This window comes from Hemiscyllium ocellatum, chromosome 35 (assembly GCF_020745735.1).
Source record: "Hemiscyllium ocellatum isolate sHemOce1 chromosome 35, sHemOce1.pat.X.cur, whole genome shotgun sequence".
In the NCBI taxonomy this organism is placed as follows: Eukaryota; Metazoa; Chordata; class Chondrichthyes; order Orectolobiformes; family Hemiscylliidae; genus Hemiscyllium; species Hemiscyllium ocellatum.
Genome location: NC_083435.1, coordinates 11,105,860 through 11,128,010, shown reverse-complemented (window position 1 = coordinate 11,128,010; position 22,151 = coordinate 11,105,860). Strand labels below are relative to the sequence as shown.

Sequence of the window (22,151 nt, the reverse complement as noted above, 5' to 3'; positions counted from 1 at the left end):
CGACCAGATCACAAATCTTCAATGCTGCTAGACCTTAGCGATGAATGTCACCCCAGGGCCCCGGCAAAAGCCCTGTCACACTGGTGGGTGTGAGTGGCCAGTGATAGACAGAGGGCGATGAGGGAGGACTACAAACTAGCAGTCAGTGCATCTGGACCCAGGCCTGTGGAATTCTCTCAGGCCCTTGTTGTTTTCCCACTAAGTCATTTTCTCTTGTGGCCACTAACCTCCCAAAGACTTAACCCTAATCCAGGTTTGTTCAGTACGTTGTATCAGTTGTATGACACTTTGATATTTTACTATAAATAATGTAATCCTGCCCCAACAGCTCTCTGAAAGCTTGTAGTTTCAAATAAACCTATTGGACTATAATCTGGTTTAGATTAGATTAGATTCCCTCTGACTACTGCACCTAACACTTTGGGCAATTTAACATGGCCAATTCACCTAACCTGCACAGGTGATTATGGGAGGAAACCCACGCAGACACGGGGAGAATGTGCAAACTCCACACAGACAGTCGTCTGAGGCTGGAATTGAACCTGGAACCCTGGTTCTGTGAGGTAGCAGTGTGAGCCATCGTACCACCCCAATGAGCCACCGTGCCGCCCCTTGGTGTGTGATTTTTAACTCTTTGATGAAGGTAGTGCGGTGGACGTTGTCTGTACAGAGTTTACGAAGGGGTTCCGCGTGATACACTGGCTAGCAAGGTTAGATCATGTGAATTCGCGAAGGAGATTAGTGTTGAATCTTGATAAAAATCTCTTGTCTTTCAGGGCTGGCACGGACAGGCTTCTGAGCTTTGCTGAAGGTGTTTGGGAGCATGGAGCGTGGGGCGCTGTGTCTGATTCTCCTCCTCAGGATCCATTCTGCACTGGCAGGTGAGACTCCCTCGGTGCCTCACTCCATACCGACCCGTGAGCTCATCTTCAGACAGGCCAATTGCTTTCAGTCAGGATCCCGGAGAGAACAACAAAAACTTTTAAAAAGAGATGACGATTTCTCAGCCAGCTTTATGAGGGGTCGCTGCACACGCTTTCACATTTTGAGGAGGTTCAAAACAAACCAAAATCAGCATCGACTGAACATTTTGGTGCAGTAATGCCAACAGTCCAGGTTCAATCAGCATGGACTGAGGGTCACCATCAAGGTCCTGCATTCTCATTCTCACCCCTTACCTAAGGTGTGGTGACGCTCAGGTTAAACTCAACTCCGGTTAAATTCCAATGAGAGTGTGGCTTCTAACTAATATGCTAAACTACTCAATGTATTCCCTGTTAACGTCCTCAAACATGTTTCGCCTTTGTACAGTCCTTGCCATGTGAACGCCATCTAATTTTTAAAGCTCTTAAGCTCTCCTGGCTTTAACAGGCTCTCTTCTGCGCCTCCCCGCATATAGGTTGGGCTCGGGGTGTGCCAATATTTACAGGGTGTGCCCGGGAAGGGTGTCAGTGTTTACAATCGTCTCTGGGACTGTGTCAGTATTTACAGAGATCTCCTAAAGAGCATGTCAGTACTTACATAGGGTGCCCACGGGCCCTGTGTCTGTATTTACAGGGTGTCCTCTGGGAGTCTGTCTGTATTTACAGGGATCTACATCTTGCGCTGCAGTGCTGCCTCTCCCACACTGCACTCCTAATCCTAGCAAAGCCTGTGGAACAGCCAGGAGATTGTTTGGAGAGTGTAGGAGGTTAGTCTTGAATATTGATGAAACCTCTTGTTTGTCCTTGTCCCACGAGCGCTACCAATCAGAATGTGAAACCGTGTGCCATCAAAAATGGTAATCTAGAATCTGGTCAAAGAGATAGGGAATTTATGGATCGTCTTAAATAAGGAAGAGAGAGGGGGTTGGGAAGAGTGATTTTCACATTTCTGAGCGGACCTCTCAAATATTAATTCTGATCTCTCTCTGTGTCTCTCTCTGCACCTTCACTGCAGCTGTGACACTGTATTCTACACTCCGTTCTGCTGTGCAGATGCACTTTGAATGGTACGATCTGTGTACAGCACGGAAAACAATAGTTTTCACTGTATCTCGGTATATGTGACAACACTAAATCAATCAATCATAGAATCCCTGCAGGGCAGGGAGGGCATTTCCAGGTTTTGGGCCTCAGTAGATGAAGGTACAACTGCTAACGATGGCAAGATAGAATTCAGGGAATGGGAAGAGGCTGCAGTGCAGTGGTTCGGATGCATTGCAAACTGACCGCTACCGTGTTTCCTACATTACAGCATTGTCAGCAGTAAAACTGTTTTGGGACATGCAGAGGTCAAAAGATGTCAGTGCATGTTATTTTATGTGAACTATGACAATGTTGTAGCTTTAAGAGATGTATTTTGTCCTGGTTTCTTCTACAAAGAGACGTGGGAGAACAGGGGAGGAACGGTTTCTAAGAGTTTGTGAAGCCTTGGAAATTTTTTAAAAGTTAGTTTAATAGAAACAGTGTGAGTGGGTGTGGTCAAGCGCTCACCCACAGAACTTTCAGTTTTTTTCATTTTCAGCAGCAGTTGCTGTTGGGTCTTGAAGAAGTGGAAGCAATTTTTTTTTCCCTCCCTCAATACAGCCAGGAGCTGGGGGTTCTCTTCCTGGGCTACTGGATTACATGTGGGACAAAATCTGTTTTCTGAATTTGTCTTTTGCCAAGGGGTGGGTTAATGGGATGCTACTATATTGGAGCAGTTAATTAGTAATAATTACTGTATCTATTGTTCTGATGTGTTTTCCAATAGATTTAAGTTATTCCAAGTCCTCTTTGATTGTACTTTAACTGTAGTGTTTGAATAAACTTTGGCTTAATATTGCATGGTTTGACCAATCATATTGCATCTGGAACATGGCACCTTGCTGCCTAGCCTACCTTCTTAACATATTTTGAGGCAGTCTGGTCTGGCCCATAACAAGACACAATAATTATATTGTTTTTGCTTTTTTATGAATGAGTGGTTTGACCATTTGTTCCTTCTCCCCATCTCTTTACAGATGTGTTCCGAGTCACTGGCCCGGAAACTCCAATCATCGCCTCGGTGGGTGGGGTGGCAGTGTTGGAATGCCAGCTGATCCCAGAGAAACCCCTACCGGGCATGAAGATAGAATGGGCTCGCAGTGACTCTGAGCAGCACGTGCCCATCCACAGCTACACCTTTGGGCTGAATGTGGAGGAACAGCCTGCTCCGGCGTACAGGAACAGGACAGAGTTCTTTAAGCAGGAGTTTAACCAGGGGAATGTCTCTCTCAGACTGCGAGATGTCCGGCTGCAGGATGAAGGAGACTACCTCTGCATGGTTGAGTCCAGGGGATTCATTGAGCAGGCACCCATGAAGCTGAAGGCCACGAGTAAGTCCCCATGGGAGCAGCTGCCCGTGGGATCGACCAATTCGCTCGGTCACCCACTTCCTCACTCTCTATGTCCTTCTGACCTTCCTCTTCCCACTCCTCCTCCATGCCTCCATACCTCCTCCAACCCCTCCACACCACCTCCACGCCTTTCAAGCCTGCCTTCCCCTTATACCTCCCTCCACCACTCCCAACCCCTCAGCCCTTCTTACACATCCCTCCACAACCTCTCCACCCTCTGTTCCCCCTCCCTCACTCACCCTACCCTGCTGCCTGAGCTGGTACAACCCGGTGAGCTGATGAATGATGAGGGATGAAAGCAAAGAGCCTTCAGGGAGATTTAAAGAAGTTGAGTTAATGGGCAAACGTATGGCCACTGCAGGATAAGGTGGGTAACTGTGACATTGTACATGATGGGAAAAACAGGTTGGCCAAGTATGATATCAATGGTGTTGGATTGTGAGTTGTTGATGTGTAAAGTGATTGGTTTCTCTTGGTAAATAGTAAGTTCGTCTTCACAGTGAGAGGGTATGAGATCAGGAGCAGGGATGTCTTACTCCGGCTGTAAGAGCCTTGGTGAGACCACATCTGGAGCATTGTGTGTAGTTGTGGTCTCCTGACCTAAGGGAGGTACTGTTGCTTCAGAGGGAGTGCCAAACCTATGTTACATCTACTTTAGTTTTTTGATCGAAGACACGGGCAACTGAATTTTGGATGACCTCAAGTTCACTTGGTGTAATGTGGGAAGGACATACCAAAGGCAGGGCTAAGGGAATCAGGAAGAAGGTTTCAGTGAGGATGAGCTGGAACAGTTAAAATGGGGTGAGGCTGCGGAGATGGAAATGGTTGTTTTTAGTAAGGGTCGCAAACTAAAGGCACAAACTCAGCTCTCCATCAAATGTGACACGAAGTTCACGAAGTGACTGGCTTAACCTCTTGGTCTGTTGTCACAGAGAGAGTTAGCGTCGAATAAAATTTGTGGCCTCAGTCTGCCCCAGTCTTTCCTTCCTCGTGACCAATGATTCTTCTTGTTGTAGGTTTCGGCCAGCGTCCTGTGATACGATTGGAAGGATACCAGCACGATGAAATCGGGCTGCACTGTAATTCATCCAGCTGGTACCCAGTTCCCATGATGCACTGGGAAGATGGCAAGGGCAAGAACATGACGGAGAGGTCAAGGATGACATCGACGAAGACAGCGGATGGCCTGTACGAAGTCTCAAGCAGCATTGAGGTGACAGCTGGTTCGAGCAACACCTTCAGGTGTTTAGTGAAGAGTGCCATCTTGAAGAGCTCACGGCAGAGCAGTCTCAGCATCCCAGGTCAGTGAGGTGCCTGTGCACTTGGCTGCAGAAAGGGGAGATTGCATGTTTTCTAGTGCGATTGTGAAACTCCTGAAAATTTTCACAGCCGATTTAAATTCTCTGGTGATGTCAGTGGTTGCTGTCCAGAGGGAATTTCAGTTGATTTCCAAGGAAGCATTACATCCCAAAGTCAGAGCCTAGGAATCTTGCAATGAGTAACTTCATCCCCTGTCTCCCTGTCCACCATCTACAAGGCACAAGTCAGGAGTGTGATGGAATACTCCCCACATGCCTGGATGGGTGCAGCCCCAACAACACTCGAGCAGTTTGACACCATCCAGAATAAGGTGGCCCACTTGATTAGCACCACATCCACAAACATCCACTCCCCTCCACCATCAACGTGCAGGAGCAGCAGTGTGTACTGTCTACAAGATGCATGTAGTAAATCACCAAGGCTCCTTAGATGTCACCTTTCAAGTCCTTGACCACTACCATCGAGAAGGACAAGGGCAGTAGATACATGGGAACATCCTGTGGTTAGCTCTCAGTTGACCAGATGCCTTGTTTGTGATGTAGTATGATGCTAATGATGAGTGTTCTATTCCCTCTGAGGTCACCATTCGGGTCCCACCTTTTCAAATTTCTTCACACCTTCTGTACTGACTTTGTCATCTGCTTTTCTGAAGGAGAGTCATGTCGGACTCAAAATGTCAACTGTTTCTCTGTCTATAGATGCTGCCAAACCTGCTGAGTTTCTCCAGCATTCTCTCTGCGTCTGTTTCGGTTTTCATAATTCTGCAGTATTTTGCTTCTATTCAAGGTTAGGAGGATGATTAGGCTAGTGCAAGCTGGATGGGCTGAATTGACTCCTACTGTGGTGTAAATATAATCCGGAATCAGGCTTGGTCTCCATCAGGGCAGAGTTCCTTTTCACACTTGCCCTCAATGATTCCAGGGCTAGGAAGAGGGGGAGCTGATCTATGGCTCACAATCCTGACTGACCCAGTCAACTCCTGGGAACATACTTAACTCATAGTCAGAGAGTCACCTGATGATGTAGACTTCTAAACAGCCAGAGTTCAAGATGGCCACAGTTGTGCGCTCTTAATCCGTTCCCCACTTGCGGGTGGGTTAGATTTGGTGATGGGAAGACTTTGTTGGTGACACAAGGAGCCTCCTTGGGGGTGACCGAGGATCGGAGCTGCAATCCAATTGATAACTTTGAATTTAACGGAGCTTTCTTTTGATTCCTCTTCCAGATGAATTTTTCCCCAGAATGTCACGTTTCTTCATTGCCTTCATCGTGTTTCTCATCTTGCTCCTTGGATTGCTGGCAGCTGCCAGTTACTATCAGTACAAACAGCAGAAACAGATAAAAGGTATGATGTACTCGTCACTTACAAAAAAAGGCCCCATTTTGAGAGGGGGTGTCATTACAAGAAGAGGTCCCGCTTTAAAATAGAGTGACAATTTGACACATGGTGCCATTTAAAGGAAATGTGGTAATTGTGAGATGGCAGTTTTTTTTGTATGTGAGGCATTTTAGGCACTGGTTGCCATAGTGAGACAGAACGCCATCTTTGTGTCAGTGCACCATTCTTATTTACAGCAGTATGTTGAATCACACACAGGTACCATTTTGAGAAAATTCAGAGGCAATTGAACCATTTTGTTACTCGGCGCAATTAGGAGACAATATCTGGCCACTTTCAAAGTTGAAGTGGGGGAAGAAAAATATGTTGTACTTGAATTAAAGTCACATTATAGCAATTGTGAACAGACATCCATAAAGGGGTCTTTGGGGCTTTGGATTCTGTTGTGGTGGCACTGGGGGAGGGTGTGCAGTAGGGAAGAACGTATTCCAGCTGGTGGAACGGTGTATCCAGAGAGTGAAGGAAAATTTGCCACTCAGTATTTTACTATAGGCTCTGATTAAGTGGGGGGAGGATGGGATTTGACTCACAATGCAAGAAGTATCGTGTTGATCGCCTGACTGTGTACCATTACAGGAATGCATCTGATAGTATATGCATGTGTGTGTAAAATGTAACAGTGCATCATATTCACAAACCTCTCTGTTCTCTTTCAGAGCTGCTCAAACGTCCAACTATCAAAGGTATGTCAAGTTTCATTTAAGCATTTGCCTCTTTCCCCCTTTAGCTGTCCTGTGTCACTTGTATGACATTGGTCCAATTATTAAATCTCACATCTCTAACTCAGCAGCTCAGGGGCTAAAAACCGACTGTATAGAGACTCTGGCATAGAGGCAAGATTCTCACTCCTAGGTCAACCTGAGGGAATACTGCAGTGTCCTCGATGCCACCTTTTTCAATAGGACCTTTAAACTGAGGGCCTGTCTTTGGGTGGATGCTGACATCTTCAGCAAGATCTTTTGTTTTGTCTTTTCCTTGAGGACTTCTGTTGCTAATTTGGTGCCCTTGGTTAGAATTTGTGAAAATTGGAATTGCCACAGGGACGAGCTATAGGAGGTTGAGATTCTGGGTTTGACAATCGAGGAGATTGTGAGTTTATGTGGGGAAAGTGGATTCCGTGAAATCCGATCATATTACGTCAGTGACAGGGAAAAGAATTCATCATAGAGAAATATTGGTGAGGTTTTTTGTGAAAAAAAATGTAGACCGCTCAGTGAATACAGCTACTAATGGTGATACTTACTGAATGGTGGGACATTCTTGAAGGGCTGAATTTGCTCCTTGTTCAAATGTTCAGTGAAGGAGAACCTATACCCAGACTGGAGTCTGGTCTACTCTTATATCTGGGCCCACCTGTGACATGTGCCACTAGCGAAACTCTCTGATGGAGCCTGGAAGTCACTGATGAAGACATTTCATCACCAGCTCCACAACAATTCACTGAGAGAGAAGTAAGGGGTGTCCACATCTTCAAAATGATTTAGAAAGTTAGCAACAGAAGGCCTTGTCCCACCAGTCAGTAGCTGATCTGTGCCCTACCTTCATTTACTTTTGATCCATGTCTCTTTGGATAGCAAAAATCTACCAATCAAAATGAACAAATGACTCAGTACTGGTTGCTGTTTGTGGAAGAGAATTCCAACCTCCCTCCAGCTTTGTGCTTAGATGCATTTCTAAATTTTACTCCAGAGAAATCAGGTCCCAATTTCTACCCTCTGTTCCCTAACCCGAGTCTCTCTAACCAATAGAACTGGCTACTCACTGTTCCCGTTAATATCTTGAAAACTTTGATCAAACACCCATTACCCATCTTATTTCCAGGGAGTAACAACTCTCACTTGTGTCATCTCTCTTCGCAGTTTGACACTTGGATTCCTGGTATCATTCTGGTAAATCAACTCTGCACTGCCTTCAGGACCAACACATGTTTCTAAGGTGTGGTGCCCAGAATTAAACACAGTGTTATACGGAGGTCTGACCAGGGCTTTGTGTAGCTGAGCTATGATTTCTATTCCCCTAGTGTGCTCCTCAGTGTGCGAGGCTGCCCAAGTCTATTCCCAGAACTTGGTTTTTTCTGGGAACAGGTTGTGAGAGGCTGTAGATTGAAGGGGATCTCTCTGCATGGAATGTGACCAACCAAGAGACTCTCCCAGTCTCAGCGCCTGTCGTAAGGATGTTAGAAGGATTTACTGGTTAATAGTCACTCATCTTATCAATGTCCCTTCTGTGACCATCAGTCCTGGAATAGGATTTGATCTCTGGTTTCTGACTCTGAGGCCAGGATCGTACTCTGAGTTTCCAGATACTATTCATCAACCCGTCCCGTTGTGTTGTGGCACACCTCTGGTGCAGTTGGGACTCGAACGCAAGGCTTCCGAATCAGAAGTAGGAGCACTACCATTGCAGCATGAGAGATCCTAATCTCACTGAACGTCCAAAACCTTTGTATTCTAATTCACCATCCTTGTTCCTGAGCTGGACTGCCAAACCTCGTTGATGGTTAATGGTTAATTGCCAATAGTTAACTGTGCTCGCTGACAACCATTGGATCCCAGTCTCGCAGAACCTTGTATTCTGGATTTTAATCACTCCATCATTGATGCCTGGGCTTTGAAAGACCCACTCTGACACTCCAGCATTCTGAAAAGACGACCAAAGTCCTACCACTCCGTACACGCTTTTGAAAAGCTGCCCTAGTATTTCCTTATTTGGCTCACTGTCTAATTTTGTTCAATAACACACTCTTGTGAAGCACTTCGGGATGTGTTACTACATTAAAGAATCTCTCTAAGTACAGAGTATTTGTTGATGTTGAGCACAGTTGCCCATTCATTTTTAATCTTTTCATTGCAGACTTCAAAGATTTATCAAAACGAACAGGTAAGAATCAGTTCAGCCATTTCCCATCTTCTGTTGAAAGTGTTCCCTCGATCTCACAAATATTTATACTTTGACAATTGGTGAGTCCAGAGGGTCACAGAGCACTCAGCCCAAGATGTGTTTCATACAGAGGGTCCGACAGTATTATCATTGAAAATGAATGAAGCTTACTGTTGAAAAGCTCTTTGCCTCTGCAGCCAGTGGGACAGTGGGTCCCAGGGAGGCTCCTGCAGCCAGTGGGACAGTATGTCCCAGGGAGACCCCTGCAGCCAGTGGGACACTGTGTCCCAGAGCATTCGCTGTAGCCAGTTTTGTTTGATGCACTCATGGGATGCGGGAATTGCTGCTGTGCCTGCATGTTTCTTGCCCCCATTCCTAGTTGCCCTTGAGAAGGTGGTAGTGAGCTGGCTTCTTGAACTGCTGCAGCTCATGTGCTGCAGGTAGACCCACAATGCCCTTGGGGAGGGAATTCCAGAATTTTGTCCCAGCGACATTGAAGGAACAATGATATATTTCCAAGTCAGGATAGTAAGTAACTTGGATGGGCGCTTGAAGATGGTGATGCTGTCGTGTATCTGCTGCCCTTGTCCTTCTAGGTGGAAATGGTCATGGGTTTGGAAGGTGCTATCTGAGGATCTTTGGTGAATTTCTGCAGTGCATATTGTGGATAATACACAGGTCTGCTACTGAGCGTCAGTAGTAGAGGGACTGGGTGCTTGTCGATATAGTGTTGATCAAAGGGCTGCTTTGTCCTAAATGGTGTTGAGCTCTGAGTATTGTTGGAGCTGCACTCATTCAGGCAGGTGGGGAAGATCTCATTACACCCCTGACTTGTTTCTCCGAGATGATGGGCAGGCTTTGTGGAGTCAGGAGATGAGTATCTCACTGTGGAACTCCTAGGCTCTGAACCTTCTGTTGTACCCACTGGGTTTATTTGGTGAATCCAGTTGAGTTTCTAGTCATTGGTATCCCAAGGACGTTGATAGTGGGAGATTCACCGATGGCAAACCATTGAATTTTCGAGAGGCATTGGTTGCATTATCTCTTATTGGTGATGGTCATTGTCTGGTATATGCGTGGTGTGACTGTTACTTCCAACTTGTCATCCCAATCCTGGATATTGTTCAGATCCCATTGAATTTGAACATGGTCTGTGCTCAGTATCTGAGGAATCGTGAATGGTGCTGAACATCATTCAGTCACTGGCCACCATTCCCACTTCTGACCTTCAGGTGGAAAGAAGGTTATTGATGAAGCAGGTAAAGATGGTTGGGCCTAGGACAGCATCCTGAGGTACCCCTACAGAGGTGTCTTGGGTAAGTGGGACACTGATCCAGGTGTGTAGTTGAGAGACAGGTACCATCTTTCTAGGGTTCAAATGAAAGAGATCATGATCTCTGCCATTTATAAGTGTAAGAGAACTGTTACAAGTTTTAATTTTATTCCACTAACAAGGTACAAGTCAGGTTGGTAGCATACTCCCCACTTGCCTGGATGAATGCAGCTCCGACAAGAAGCTTGACACCCTCCAGGAAACAGCAGCCCATTTGACTGGCATCACGTCCTTAACTCCCTCCACCTCTGGTGCTCAGTAGCAACAGTGTGTTCTGTAAAATGCACTGCAAAACCCCTCTGAACTGATGGTAACTGCACATCCTTGACATGTCTTTTCTCTTTTCCTTTTCAGAGCAACTTCAGAATGATGTTGGTGAGTTTTCTAATTCAGGATTTTTCTTGACCACTGAGGTGACTTGTATCCACCTCACCAAGTGGATATTTTCTGTTGGTTTCTGTCTTTTTTAAATTGGGATTACTACATTCCAATCCCAAACCCAGGAACGACCTATCTTTTAGTGGACAGTAAATGTGTGGGCCACTGAATGTTGCATTAGTACTGGCACAGCTCTGAGCCAGATGCTGTGATACTCCTGGCAGAGATCTGAGTCAAGCTCCAGGCCAGGTCTATACTGAGATCTGATGGCAATTCAAGGTCAGATCTAGGCCAAGATCTGATCTAGATCCAAAGTCAGCCTCAATGAAAGATCTCTCTATCTCTCCCTGGACAATGAGAGCCTCTCTTGATCCAGTTTTCTGTCAATTTGTAAACTCAAGCATGAAGATTATTTCTCTCCCATCACTAATTAAGTTTTTTTTTATGTTTTCTCACAGACAATGCCCATGCTAATTTAGGTAAGGTACTCTCTCAGTCTAATGTGAGAGAGATGTTTCTCTGTTTCATTCTCACTGTCTCTGTGGCTGAACCCGGGTACATTTCTCTAACTTAAGCTGCAAGTTAAATACATGTTGGTGTTCTCTCTCTGTCTGTCTTTCTTGGAATTGGAAAATGAGACCTGAGAGGATAAACCCATTAACCAAGGAGCCTTCTAAATCAAAGTTGTTAAGATTTGGAAAGGAGGTTCAATACAGTACACGTGGAAAAAATGTTCCCAATGTTGGAGGAAATCATTGAGATAGACCTGATAGGTTGAATGGCCTGTATCTGTCTGGTGGACCTGGAGCATTTATTTACAAACGAAGGAAGTAGGAGTAGGCCAATTGGCCCTTCGAGCCTGTTCTGCCATTCTTTGTTATGATTTGGAGGAGTAGGTGTTGGGCTGGGGTGGACAAAGTTAAAAATCACGCAACATCAGATTATAGTCTAACAGGTTTATTTGGAGGCACTAGCTTTCAGAGTGTTCCTCCTTCATCAGGTGGTTATCCTGATGAAGGAGGAACACTCTGAAAGCTAGTGCTTCCAAGTATACCTGTTGGACTATAACCTGGTGGCATGTGATTTTAAACATTCTTTATGTTGATAATGGTTGAACATCCAACTCAGTAGCCTGTTCCCACTTGTTCCTGATATCCCCTTAGCCCCAAGTGCTATCTTCAACTTCTTCTTGAAATCGTGTGAAGTTTTGGCCTCAGTTGCGCTGTCTGTATTTGCAAATTCCACTGGCTCATCACTCTCTGGGTGAAGGAATTTCTCCTCATCTCAATTTTAAATAGTTTGGCCCACATCTTTCGATCTCCATCAGTAACATCCTTCCAGCATTAGCGTGGTCTAGTCCTGTTCTGAACTCCGGTGAATATAATCCTAAGTGATTCAGCCTCTCTTCATGTGTCAGTCTCAGAGAGGATCATGATCTCTTCCTCAGACAGAGTAATTGAATACTATGATTGTCATGATGTGGAGGTGCCAGTGATGGACTGAGGTGGACAAAATCCATAGTCACATGACACCAGGTTATAGTCCAACAGGCTTTATTTGAACTCACAAGCTTTCAGAATGCTGCTCCTTCACCAGGACTTCACCTGACAAAGGAGCAGCATTTCAAATAAACATGGCAACTATAACTTGCTGTCATGTGACTTCAGACTTTGAATCTCACGAAGGCAGATGTTGCTGGATTCTTGCTGAGAAGGAGGTAAAAGGTGATTAGAAAGGGTCGAGTGAAATATGGATGAATCCATTCAGCCATTGAATGCACAGAACAGACCCAAGGGGCTGTATCCTGCTCCTTCTCCTGAGGCATATATTTGTATGACCTGATGTGTATAGCCCTCATTCTGCTTCTCTCCCACTGCCTCCCTCTGTATGCCTCTCTTCCACTGCCTCCCTCTCTCCATCACTGAGTGTCGCACTCTGTCTTTTCCCTCACTATCTTTCTCATTCACCCTTTCCCTCTCCCTCTCACCCTTCCTCCCTCTGTCTGCCTCTCTCCCTCTGTGTCTGTTCCCTCATACATTTGCTCTCTTTCTGTCACTCTTTCTCTGTTGCTCGCTGTCTCCATCCGTTTACCGAGGGATCGTGTTGGAGTGTTATCAGGATCGCCTGATCTTGAGGTAACATAGGAATGGAGGAGAGTTTCAGCAATAAAAGGATGAGGCTGGGTGTGGTCAGTCAGTGTTTGGAGATGGCAATAGGTGTAATTGGCTTTGCTGACTGGTGGTCTTGTTGTGATTGGATATAATGTTGAGCTAATGCTTTATTGATAAAAATATCTTTGCTTCATTACAGATCAAGAGAAGAAACTGTGTCAAACAGGTAAGGTCTAACTGAGCTGCTGTAGCACTGAGTAAATCCTCAGTGTTTCTCTATCTCTGAACACAATTCCCTCCACTTTCACAGAGGGTCAATGTAGAGCGTTATCCCATATCATTGAACATATGATAGATGCTAGTGTCAGTGGACTGAATAGCATCCTTTTACAGTGTAACAGTTTGATGATGGTGTTGGTTGAAGGTGTAGGGTAGAGCTAGGAGTTATCAGTCTGGCTGTGTGCCTTTGGTGTGTTACTCAGCCTCATACCTGCACCAGGAAGGGGACTCCTCAGTCCTCACCCTGACAGCCAAAGTTACCAATCAGAAAACCCATTGACCCAACAAAGCCCATCCCTTGAGAAGGACTCAACTGTTTCCAATCAGCAACATCTCTGCTGTGGGAACACTAAAATCCTTCCTCCATTTTAGTAGAAAGGTAATAACTGTTTCAATGTTTCCAGAACATTGCATCCTGCATGATGGAACATAGAATGATACAACACAGGAACAGGCCCTTCGGCCCACTATGTCCTTGCCAACCATGATGGCATTCTAAACTCGTCCCACGTGCCTCCATGTGGTTCATATCCCTGTATTCCGTGTGTGTGTGTGTGTGTGTGTCTAAATGCCTCTCAAACTTTGCCATCATCTCTGCCTTTAGCACATCCTCTGACAGGGCAATCCAGGTACCTACCACCTACAATGTTTAAAAACAATTGCCTTACAAATGTCCTTTGAACATTTCCCTCCTCACCTTAAATCTATGCCTCCTAGTATTTGACATTCCACCCTGGGACTATCCATATTCATCATAATTTTATATACATTTATTAGGTTACTCATCATCCTCTGAAGCTCTCTCGAAAACTGTCCAAGTTTGCCCAACGTCTCCATATAGTTAATGCATTCCAATCCAGGCAACATCCTGATAAACTGCTTTTGCATTCTCTCCAAAGCCTCCACATCCTCCCTATAGTGTAGTGACCAGAATGTACACTGTACTGCAAATGTGGCCTACCTAAAGTCTTGTACAGCTGCAACATGACTTGCCAACCTTTGTACTCAATACCCAACTGATGAAGTTGAAAAATGTGGTGCTGGAAAAACACAGCAGGCCAGGCAGCATCCGAGGAGCAGGAGAATCGACGTTTTGGGCATAAGCCCTTCTTCAGGAAGTGAGGCTGGTGTGCCAAGTGGGCTGAGACAAAGGGTAGGGGGGAGGGAATTTGGGGGAGGGGTGCTTGGAATACGATAGGTGAAAGGAGATGAGGGTGAGGGTGATAGGCCAGAGAGGGGGTGGGAGCAGAGAGGTAGCTATTAGCCAGTCTTCGGGGGCCTTGCCTGTGGCTAAAGAGGATACAATGATTTCTGTCAAGGCCCCAGCAATCTCCTCACTTGCCTCTCCACTCCCTCAACATCCCCCCCCCCCCACCCCTTGTCAAAACCCAGAACAGCAATACACTCCCTCACTCTCACCTTACCACGGTCGATGTCCCTCTCCTTGGTGAATATCAATGGAAAGTACACATTAAGGACATCGTCCATTTCCTCTGGCTCCATACAAATTCCCTCCTTTGTCCTTGAGCGGACCTACCCTTTCTCAAGCTAACCTCTTGCTCCTATAAAATGCCTCGGCATTCTCCTGGTTCGTACTTGCCAAGCATACATCATGGCCCCTTCCAGCCCCCTTAACTTTTTGTTTAAGTTCTTTTCCGCTTCCTTCATACTCCTTGTGGACCTCAAGAGATCCTGATGTTTGTTGGACACATTAAGCTGTGTGGCGGGTGTTAGTGGTTATTTGCTGTGATACAAGTCAAGCTGAATTGGTGGGGGTTGTTGAAATTGCCTGATGACCTTTTGACTTTGATTCTCTGTGTTTTCAGCTGCCGAGAGGGTCATCACTGCTGCAGGTGAGGAAGGTTTTCCAGTCACTTTGTCGCATTCCTCCCTCATTTCCTGGGAATCGTGTTGGGAGTTCTGATCCCCTCCCTTCAGGTATAAGATAACCAGAACTCTGCCTGTGCTGCGGGTGTTTAGCTGCGAAGGCCATCCTTTGAGAGTTGCTGCAGTTGGCTGTTTACGATCGCACAGCGTCATGTAAACAGCAGGAACATTCCCCAGCCAATCATTCATTCTTTGACCCACTAAAACCTGGCACAGTCCGCTCAGGTACTGATCCAGTTTGTACACAATTTGTCCCTATCGCCTCAATCTCCGCACATGAACTGAAGAAGGCCATTCTTAATGTTTTGAAAAAATGTTGCTTCAATTGTGGCTCCCTCTGACTTCCAGATCTCCACTATCCTTTGTGAGAGAAATTGCTTCCTGATAGACACCTGAACAGCCTTGTTTGGAATTAGAGATTCTGTCTCTCTGTATATTCCACCCCTATGCACAACAAGGGGGAAGTGTTTCACCTTGTCTCCCTCCAATCAAAACCTATAAAGATATTAAATGTGTCAGTTGGAACATTCCTTCATTTTCTACGTCTAAGGTAAATAAAACCCGATCGATTTAATCCTGCGCGCCTTGGTTTTATGCTGGTGGAACTGTAATGCATCTGCTCCAAGGTTACCATGTCCTCCTTACGTACTGGTGCCCAGAACAGTGCGGCATACAGGGCTTGATCGAAGCTCAATCCATTCCAACCTCCCTTGAGACCATAGGGAAAAGGCAGAGGACTGATCAGATAACTTTATAAAAGAGCTGTCACACTCACAATGAGCTGGATGGCCTTCTCCTGCGCTGTGGTTCTTTAAACCCTTTCCCAGTTGCCCACTCACATCAGTGATTTGTGGACAATTGCCATCAAAAACCTCCTGACCTGTGACCTCCTTTTGTATTGACAGTACCTGTGACCTACGACCCGGAGACTGCCAACCCTTACCTGATAATCTCCGAGAACCGGCTGACTGTGACGTTCAGCGACAGTTGGCAAGAACTTCCAGAAAGCCCAAAGAGGTTCACCTCCCGGCTCTTTGTGATCGCGGAAGAAGGGTACGAGAGCGGGAGCCAATACTGGGAGGTGCTGGTGGGCAACAAGCCGGACTGGGATCTGGGAGTAGCCAAAGAGTCCATCTCCAGGGAAGAGTGGATCACGCTGAGCCCGGAGAACGGGTACTGGTCCATCGGGAAGCGGGGTGATACCTACGAGGCCAATGAAATAAGCCCTGAAACCCTAGAGTACAAGACCATGGCTCAGAAAATAGGCATCTACCTGAACTGTGAAGAGGGGATAGTTCGTTTCTATGATGCCGACCACATGGTGCTAATCCATAGCTTCACGGCACAATTCACGGAGAAGATCTACCCATTCTTCAGCCCCTGGGGATCCCGGGAGGAGATGACAATCTGCCCCTTTAATTCCCCATTGTCTAGTGTCAAGCAGACCTTACGCGATGGGCCTTGGACAATTTAGATCGAGAAGGAGTGAAACTAATTCACTGTTGCAAAGGGAACAAGATGACAATAAGTGACATGGACATTGCCATTCTTATTTTTAAATGGTTTACAAGATTTGTCATGCTCAGCGAAGTGAATCCACACTGGCACCTGTGTGGCTGACACAAGAAGTTTGTACATGCTGAGCCCTTTCCCCCATGTGAGAATGGGTCACACTCGCCCTACTCAGGCCCATTCCCATCTTGAAGGTATTAACTTGAAAGGCAATGTACTAGACCAAACATCAGTGCCATGACTCAAAAGTAATTCCTAATAATTCCTAATGGAGCAGTTGAAATGAATAATAACCTGCTTAAGGGGAAGCTGGAGAAACACGAGAATTGCTGAGATGGTGCAGATATAAATGGAGACGATGATTTTTGGTAGTGACTAGTAACCAGATTAATGCTCTTGGGGCACAGATTAATATCCCTGTCTCTGCTTGAGCTATAAATGCTCCTTTATCTAACACTAATACATCTACTCCTTCTGTAAAGCAAAATTTAGTTGTCACTGCAGTTAAGTGTTGAATGTTGAACTAAACGTTTAAAGCTCATACCGAACTATGACTAAACTTAGAAAGATGAGTTATTTTAAGCACAGTAAGAGGCCATCTTGCACATTTTGTGTTGAATTTCTGCTCCTCTGGCGATTTCAATCCAAAAGACAATTTCTACCTGCTCCAAAAGTCCATGGTTCTGAACATGTGAGACCTTTCATTCAATTCACTTCAGCTTTCAATGCCCCTTGTAACTTACTGTTCTCTCTCTCTCTCTCTCTCACCATGGTCATTAGCCCAATCTGCTCCTCATCCCTGCCCTGTTATCCTAGAGCATTCAGATGAGTTAGACAAGTGGTTTAACCATTTGCCATCTTATTTGGCTGAACCACATAAAGTGTAACAGTATTGGGTCCCTGCTCTTGTCTGCTAAGACTGCTCACCATTCCTCTTGGCCAGCGACTAGCGCTTAGTGTCCTTATCCAACAAACTCTCCTCTGAACATTGACAATCCCCTGCTCCCCCTCACTGCCCAGCTCTCTTGACCCCTGTTCTGATGCTAAATGATCAGGCAGTTAGTAGGATTGCCAGTCCTGAGTGAGCAAGAACATTTCTCCAATTAAATTTTGGGATGAGTGAACCCATTGTTTTCACTTCCACTCCAAATGCAGTTCCTGAGTTATAAGATCCGTGTGTCACCTTAATGACGACAATCTCAGATAATTCCAGTCTGCTCGTGATTTGATGTGAAGATGAGCTCGGAGAAAGTGAGGACTGCAGATGCTGGGGATCAGAGCTTAACTATGTGTTGCTGGAAAAGCGCAGCAGGTCAGGCAGCATCAAAGGAGAAGGAGAATCAATGTTTCGGGCATAAGCCCTTCTTCAGGAATGAGGTGGGTGTGCCAAGTAGGCTAAGATAAAAAGTAGGGAGGAGAGGAGGTTAACCTCCTTCCACCTATCGCATTCCCTACGACCCTCCCCCAAGTCCCTCCTCCCTACCTTTTATCTTAGCCTGCTTGGCACACCCTCCTCATTCCTAATGTAAAGATGAGCTTCCAAGCACCCTCAAAAAGACTGCCTACTTCCACCTCACTCCCTTTTCACTAAAGAGCCAGGAATCTTTGTCATATTTGACTTCATGTTGACTTCCTCTCAGACTGTTACCAGGCATATGGATATACAGTAGTCAGTCACTGGCATAACAGCCCCAGATTCCACACCCATCTCAGCTCATCCACTGTTGAAACCTTCATCCCCACCCTGGTCACCTCTGGGCTTGACTATTCCAGTGTGTTCCTGGCAGGTTCCCTCACGTAGTATTCTCCATAAATCGGAGGTTGTCCACAAAACTGCAGAGGGTCCTCTATTTGCAGCGAATCCCGTTCTCCTCTGGCCCCAGTGCTCGCTGACTTGCATTGACTCCCAGGTTTTAAAGTTCTCATTATTATTTTTAAATCCATCTATGTGTCACCAATCCTTCCCATTGGTATATTCTTCCCCAGTCGCAGAACTCTGACACTCCCCCTCCCCACACCCCCCCCAAAAAAAAGACGTCTTTGTTTATCTTATTCTGGCCTCTGGAGAGGTGACATTGCTCTTAATCACTTCATCATTGGGGATCATCTCTCAACTACCTCTAACCCTCTGCCACATTTTCAAAACTCAAGACTCTCTTAAAGTTCCATTGACTGAGTTAATGACCATCTGATATCATCAATCCATTGTGCTTGATGCTGTGTTTTGTACGATTCCAATCCTGTGAAGTGCCTTTAATGTTTTACTACGTAAAAGATGTTATTTGCTTATTCTAATCTTTGAAGGACTAAGCTCCATATTTTTAATAAAACAGAAATGAATTTTTGGAGTTGGAAAGTCTTCTCTATTCTACTGCATCCACACTGAAACACAGGGGGAAAAGCCAAGACACTAATCCTCCAGGATTGATCCAGACTCTCCTGGAATTGTGATTGTACAGGCAGCCAAACACAGAATGAGAGAGAAACCATTGGGTGCATGTCAAGGCTTTTCTATCAACACTTTTATTCCCTGATTCCAAGATCTCATTTCTCAACTACCCTGCCATTTTTGCCAATTTCCATAAGCAATTGGAACATCCAATCAGGAATGGAAGATTCTGTTCAATTTGTGGTTGGCTGGGGACTGGTGCTTACCATGACAATGGTTGTTGAGGGTAACCAATGCTGAGAGAGAGCTGGGGCAGTTAGGGGTCAGAGATTAAGTGGTAAAACCCTCAGGAATACTATGCAGTATAATCAATGCCATGCCTGATCAGAAAGTTGGTTAGCTGAGTTGGCTGGATTGAGATGTGGTGTGATGCTGAAATCCTTTTTTGTGGTGCACTCAATACTATTGGGGAGGCAATTCCACTATATTGCCCACAATAACAAGGAAGGAACCGTGATATCAAAATGGTGAGTGGTTTACAGGGGTATGTGCAATTGGTGGTATTCCATTGCCTACAGACAATGATAAAATGGCACAGTAGTTGAGAAATGGGACACACCAGGATCTTGGAAGCAGAATGAGAGAACGTAGAGATTTGAATGGATAGGGCAGGATTGTCTTGGTGAAATGAGGGATGCTATAGGACCTTGAGGGACTGGATAAGGTAGAAATCTAAAGGTTGATTCCTCTTGCAGGTTGTGGGAGGTAGTCTAAAACTATGTGACATACTTTAAGAATGAGAAGTTTCCCTTTAAAGATAGGGGAGAATTGTTTTTTTTTTAATCACCAAAGTGAGGAATTGTCTTCCCAAGAAAGAAGAGGGTACTGGGTCTTTAAAATTATCCAGAGTTGAGTTTGATATATTTTTCTTAGGCAAGGGAATAGAAGGTTAAGCTGTACAGCCAGGAAAGTGGAGGTGAGATCTCCGCGAATATCAGACAGCTTGATAGGCCAAGTGACCTACTCCTGCTGTTAAGTCCTTTGAACCTTCTGTCTCATCGTTCAAAAAGAAGTGGAAAACAATTCCATCCATTTTTAGAGGGAATGTACATAAAATCTAATCTCTCCAGGCTCAGATTGTTCCCGAACTGAAAGGGGGAGACAAAGAGAGATGGACAGTTGGAGATACAGAATGAGCATAATGCACAGTCTTAACCTTCCATCTCCACCTGCACCCATTTTAGACCATTTCCTCTCAGCATATGAATAGGAAATGACAGGGTGGGTAAACATCAACTATTTGCATTGGTTGGGGAATTCTAAATCTAATGGGCATAGTGTGAGAATTAGGACTGGACCATTCAGAAGAGACATTAGGAAGCATTCTACGCATAAAGGTCTACACACAGAGCTTTGGAACTCTCTTCACAAGTGTCAGTGGATGCCAGATAAGTTTTTAATTTTAAATCTGAGATAGGTATTTTCTAGGTATATGGAGTTAGGCCACAGATCTCAATGAACAGTGAAACAGGCTTAAGGGGTTGAATGCCCTACCATGATTCCTATGTTCCTATATTTACCTCTTCACTTTAATATAGTATTATTTTGGTAATCCTGATCTAATAATGCAGAGCACGTGAGCTTAGCTAATGACTGCATTTTGAGAATCTCAGTTTCATTGTCAAGATATGGGGTTATTTAAAGTGACGGTACTGGTTGTAAAATCCAAACCTGTCCATCAAGAATTGAATGCTGCTGTTCTGAATTTTGATCCTCAGGCTCATATCTCACCTGGACAAACAATATCTTTCATACATTAACTGGAACCACAACCACAAATGCAAGCAATTTCACTGACCTGTGCATGCTCAGATTGGACTGGATTGCCTTAAGTTACATTTGCTTTAATATCCACATTTTATTTAACAGAGACAAACCTGAATCATGAAAAGAGCCAATTTTCATTGACCAGTGTTGACGTTCTTTTAAATGATTGTGCAACAGCTCAAGCATGAACCTGTTTGTTCAGAACAATCTGTGCTTCTGCCAATATCAATGGACCATGGAGAACAACCAGCTGTATTCAACACTGCAGGATTACCCTGAAAAGAGAAATGTGTCTCTGAAGCTCTTCAATTTGCATACATTCAGGACAAATGCAAGAATGCTAAATTTGAGATCATCACAACATCCAGTGAACAGATGACAGTCCAGCACAGGAACAGGCTTTTTGGCCATACAATGACTGTGCTCCCCTGGCAGCGTGTTCCCTACATCTACCACTGCCTGTGGAAAAACCTTTTCTCACATCTTGTCTCCTCCCATCTTAAATCTGCACCCCCTAATATCTGACATTTCTATCACAGAAAAAGACTGACAAAAAGTTGAGAGTCTGAAGGGAGATTACAGACAGTTGGCAGAAATTTCGAAAGGAGGTCCTCAAGGGTAGTAATATCTGGATTACTCACAGTGCTACGAGCCAGTGAGGGCAGGAATAGGAGGATAGAGTAAATGAATGCATGGCTGAGGAGCTGGTATATGATAGAAGGATTCACATTTTTGGATCACTGGAATCTCTTTTAGAGGAAAGGTGACCTGTACAAGAAGGACGGTTTGCACCTAAATTGGAAGGGGACTAATATACTGGCAGGGAAATTTGCTAGAACTGCTTGGGAGGATTTAAACTAGTAAGGCGGGTGGATGGGATCCAGGGAGATAGCGAGGAATGAGCTCGATCTGAGAGGGGTACAGCTGAGAACAGAAGTGAGTCAAACAGTCAGGGCAGGTAGGGACAAGGTAGGACTAATAAATTAAACTGCATTTATATCAATGCAAGGGGCCTAACAGGGAAGTCAGATGAACTCAGGACATGCTTAGGAACATGGGGCTGGGATCATAGCAATTATGGAAACGTGACTCAGGGATGGGCAGGACTGGCAGCTTAATGTTCCAGGATACAAATGCGACAGAAAGAAAAGAAAGGGAGGCAAGAGAGGAGGTGGAGTGGCATTTTTGATAAGGGATAGCATTACAGCTGTGCTGAGGGAGGATATTCCCAGAAATACATCCAGGGAAATTATTTGGGTGGAACTGAGAAATAAGAAAGGGATGATCACCTTATTGGGATTGTATTATAGACCCCCCTAATATTCAGAGGGAAATTGAGAAACAAACTTGTAAGGAAATCTCAGTTATCTGTAAGAATAATAGGGTAGTTATGGTAAGGGATTTTAACTTTCCAAACAATGACTGGGACTGCCATAGTGTTAAAGGTTTAAATGGAGAGGAATCTCTCAAGTGTGTAC

At 45.0% G+C, this 22,151-nt stretch overlaps 1 protein-coding gene across 1 annotated transcript in view; it reads left to right on the top strand.

Annotated features, from left to right (window-relative positions):
• LOC132832959 (uncharacterized) overlaps window positions 1-18,727 on the top strand; it is a 50,776-nt gene extending 32,049 nt beyond the window's left edge. The window contains exons 14-24 of the mRNA XM_060851206.1: window positions 1,372-1,690; window positions 2,984-3,337; window positions 4,375-4,659; window positions 5,904-6,023; window positions 6,734-6,760; window positions 8,931-8,957; window positions 10,645-10,665; window positions 11,127-11,147; window positions 12,979-13,005; window positions 14,885-14,911; window positions 15,851-18,727. Of these exons, the coding sequence (XP_060707189.1) occupies window positions 1,372-1,690; window positions 2,984-3,337; window positions 4,375-4,659; window positions 5,904-6,023; window positions 6,734-6,760; window positions 8,931-8,957; window positions 10,645-10,665; window positions 11,127-11,147; window positions 12,979-13,005; window positions 14,885-14,911; window positions 15,851-16,419 (1,797 nt within the window). The 3' untranslated portion in view covers window positions 16,420-18,727. The remainder of the gene's footprint in view (window positions 1-1,371; window positions 1,691-2,983; window positions 3,338-4,374; window positions 4,660-5,903; window positions 6,024-6,733; window positions 6,761-8,930; window positions 8,958-10,644; window positions 10,666-11,126; window positions 11,148-12,978; window positions 13,006-14,884; window positions 14,912-15,850) is intronic.
• The last annotated feature ends 3,424 nt before the right edge of the window (window positions 18,728-22,151 follow it).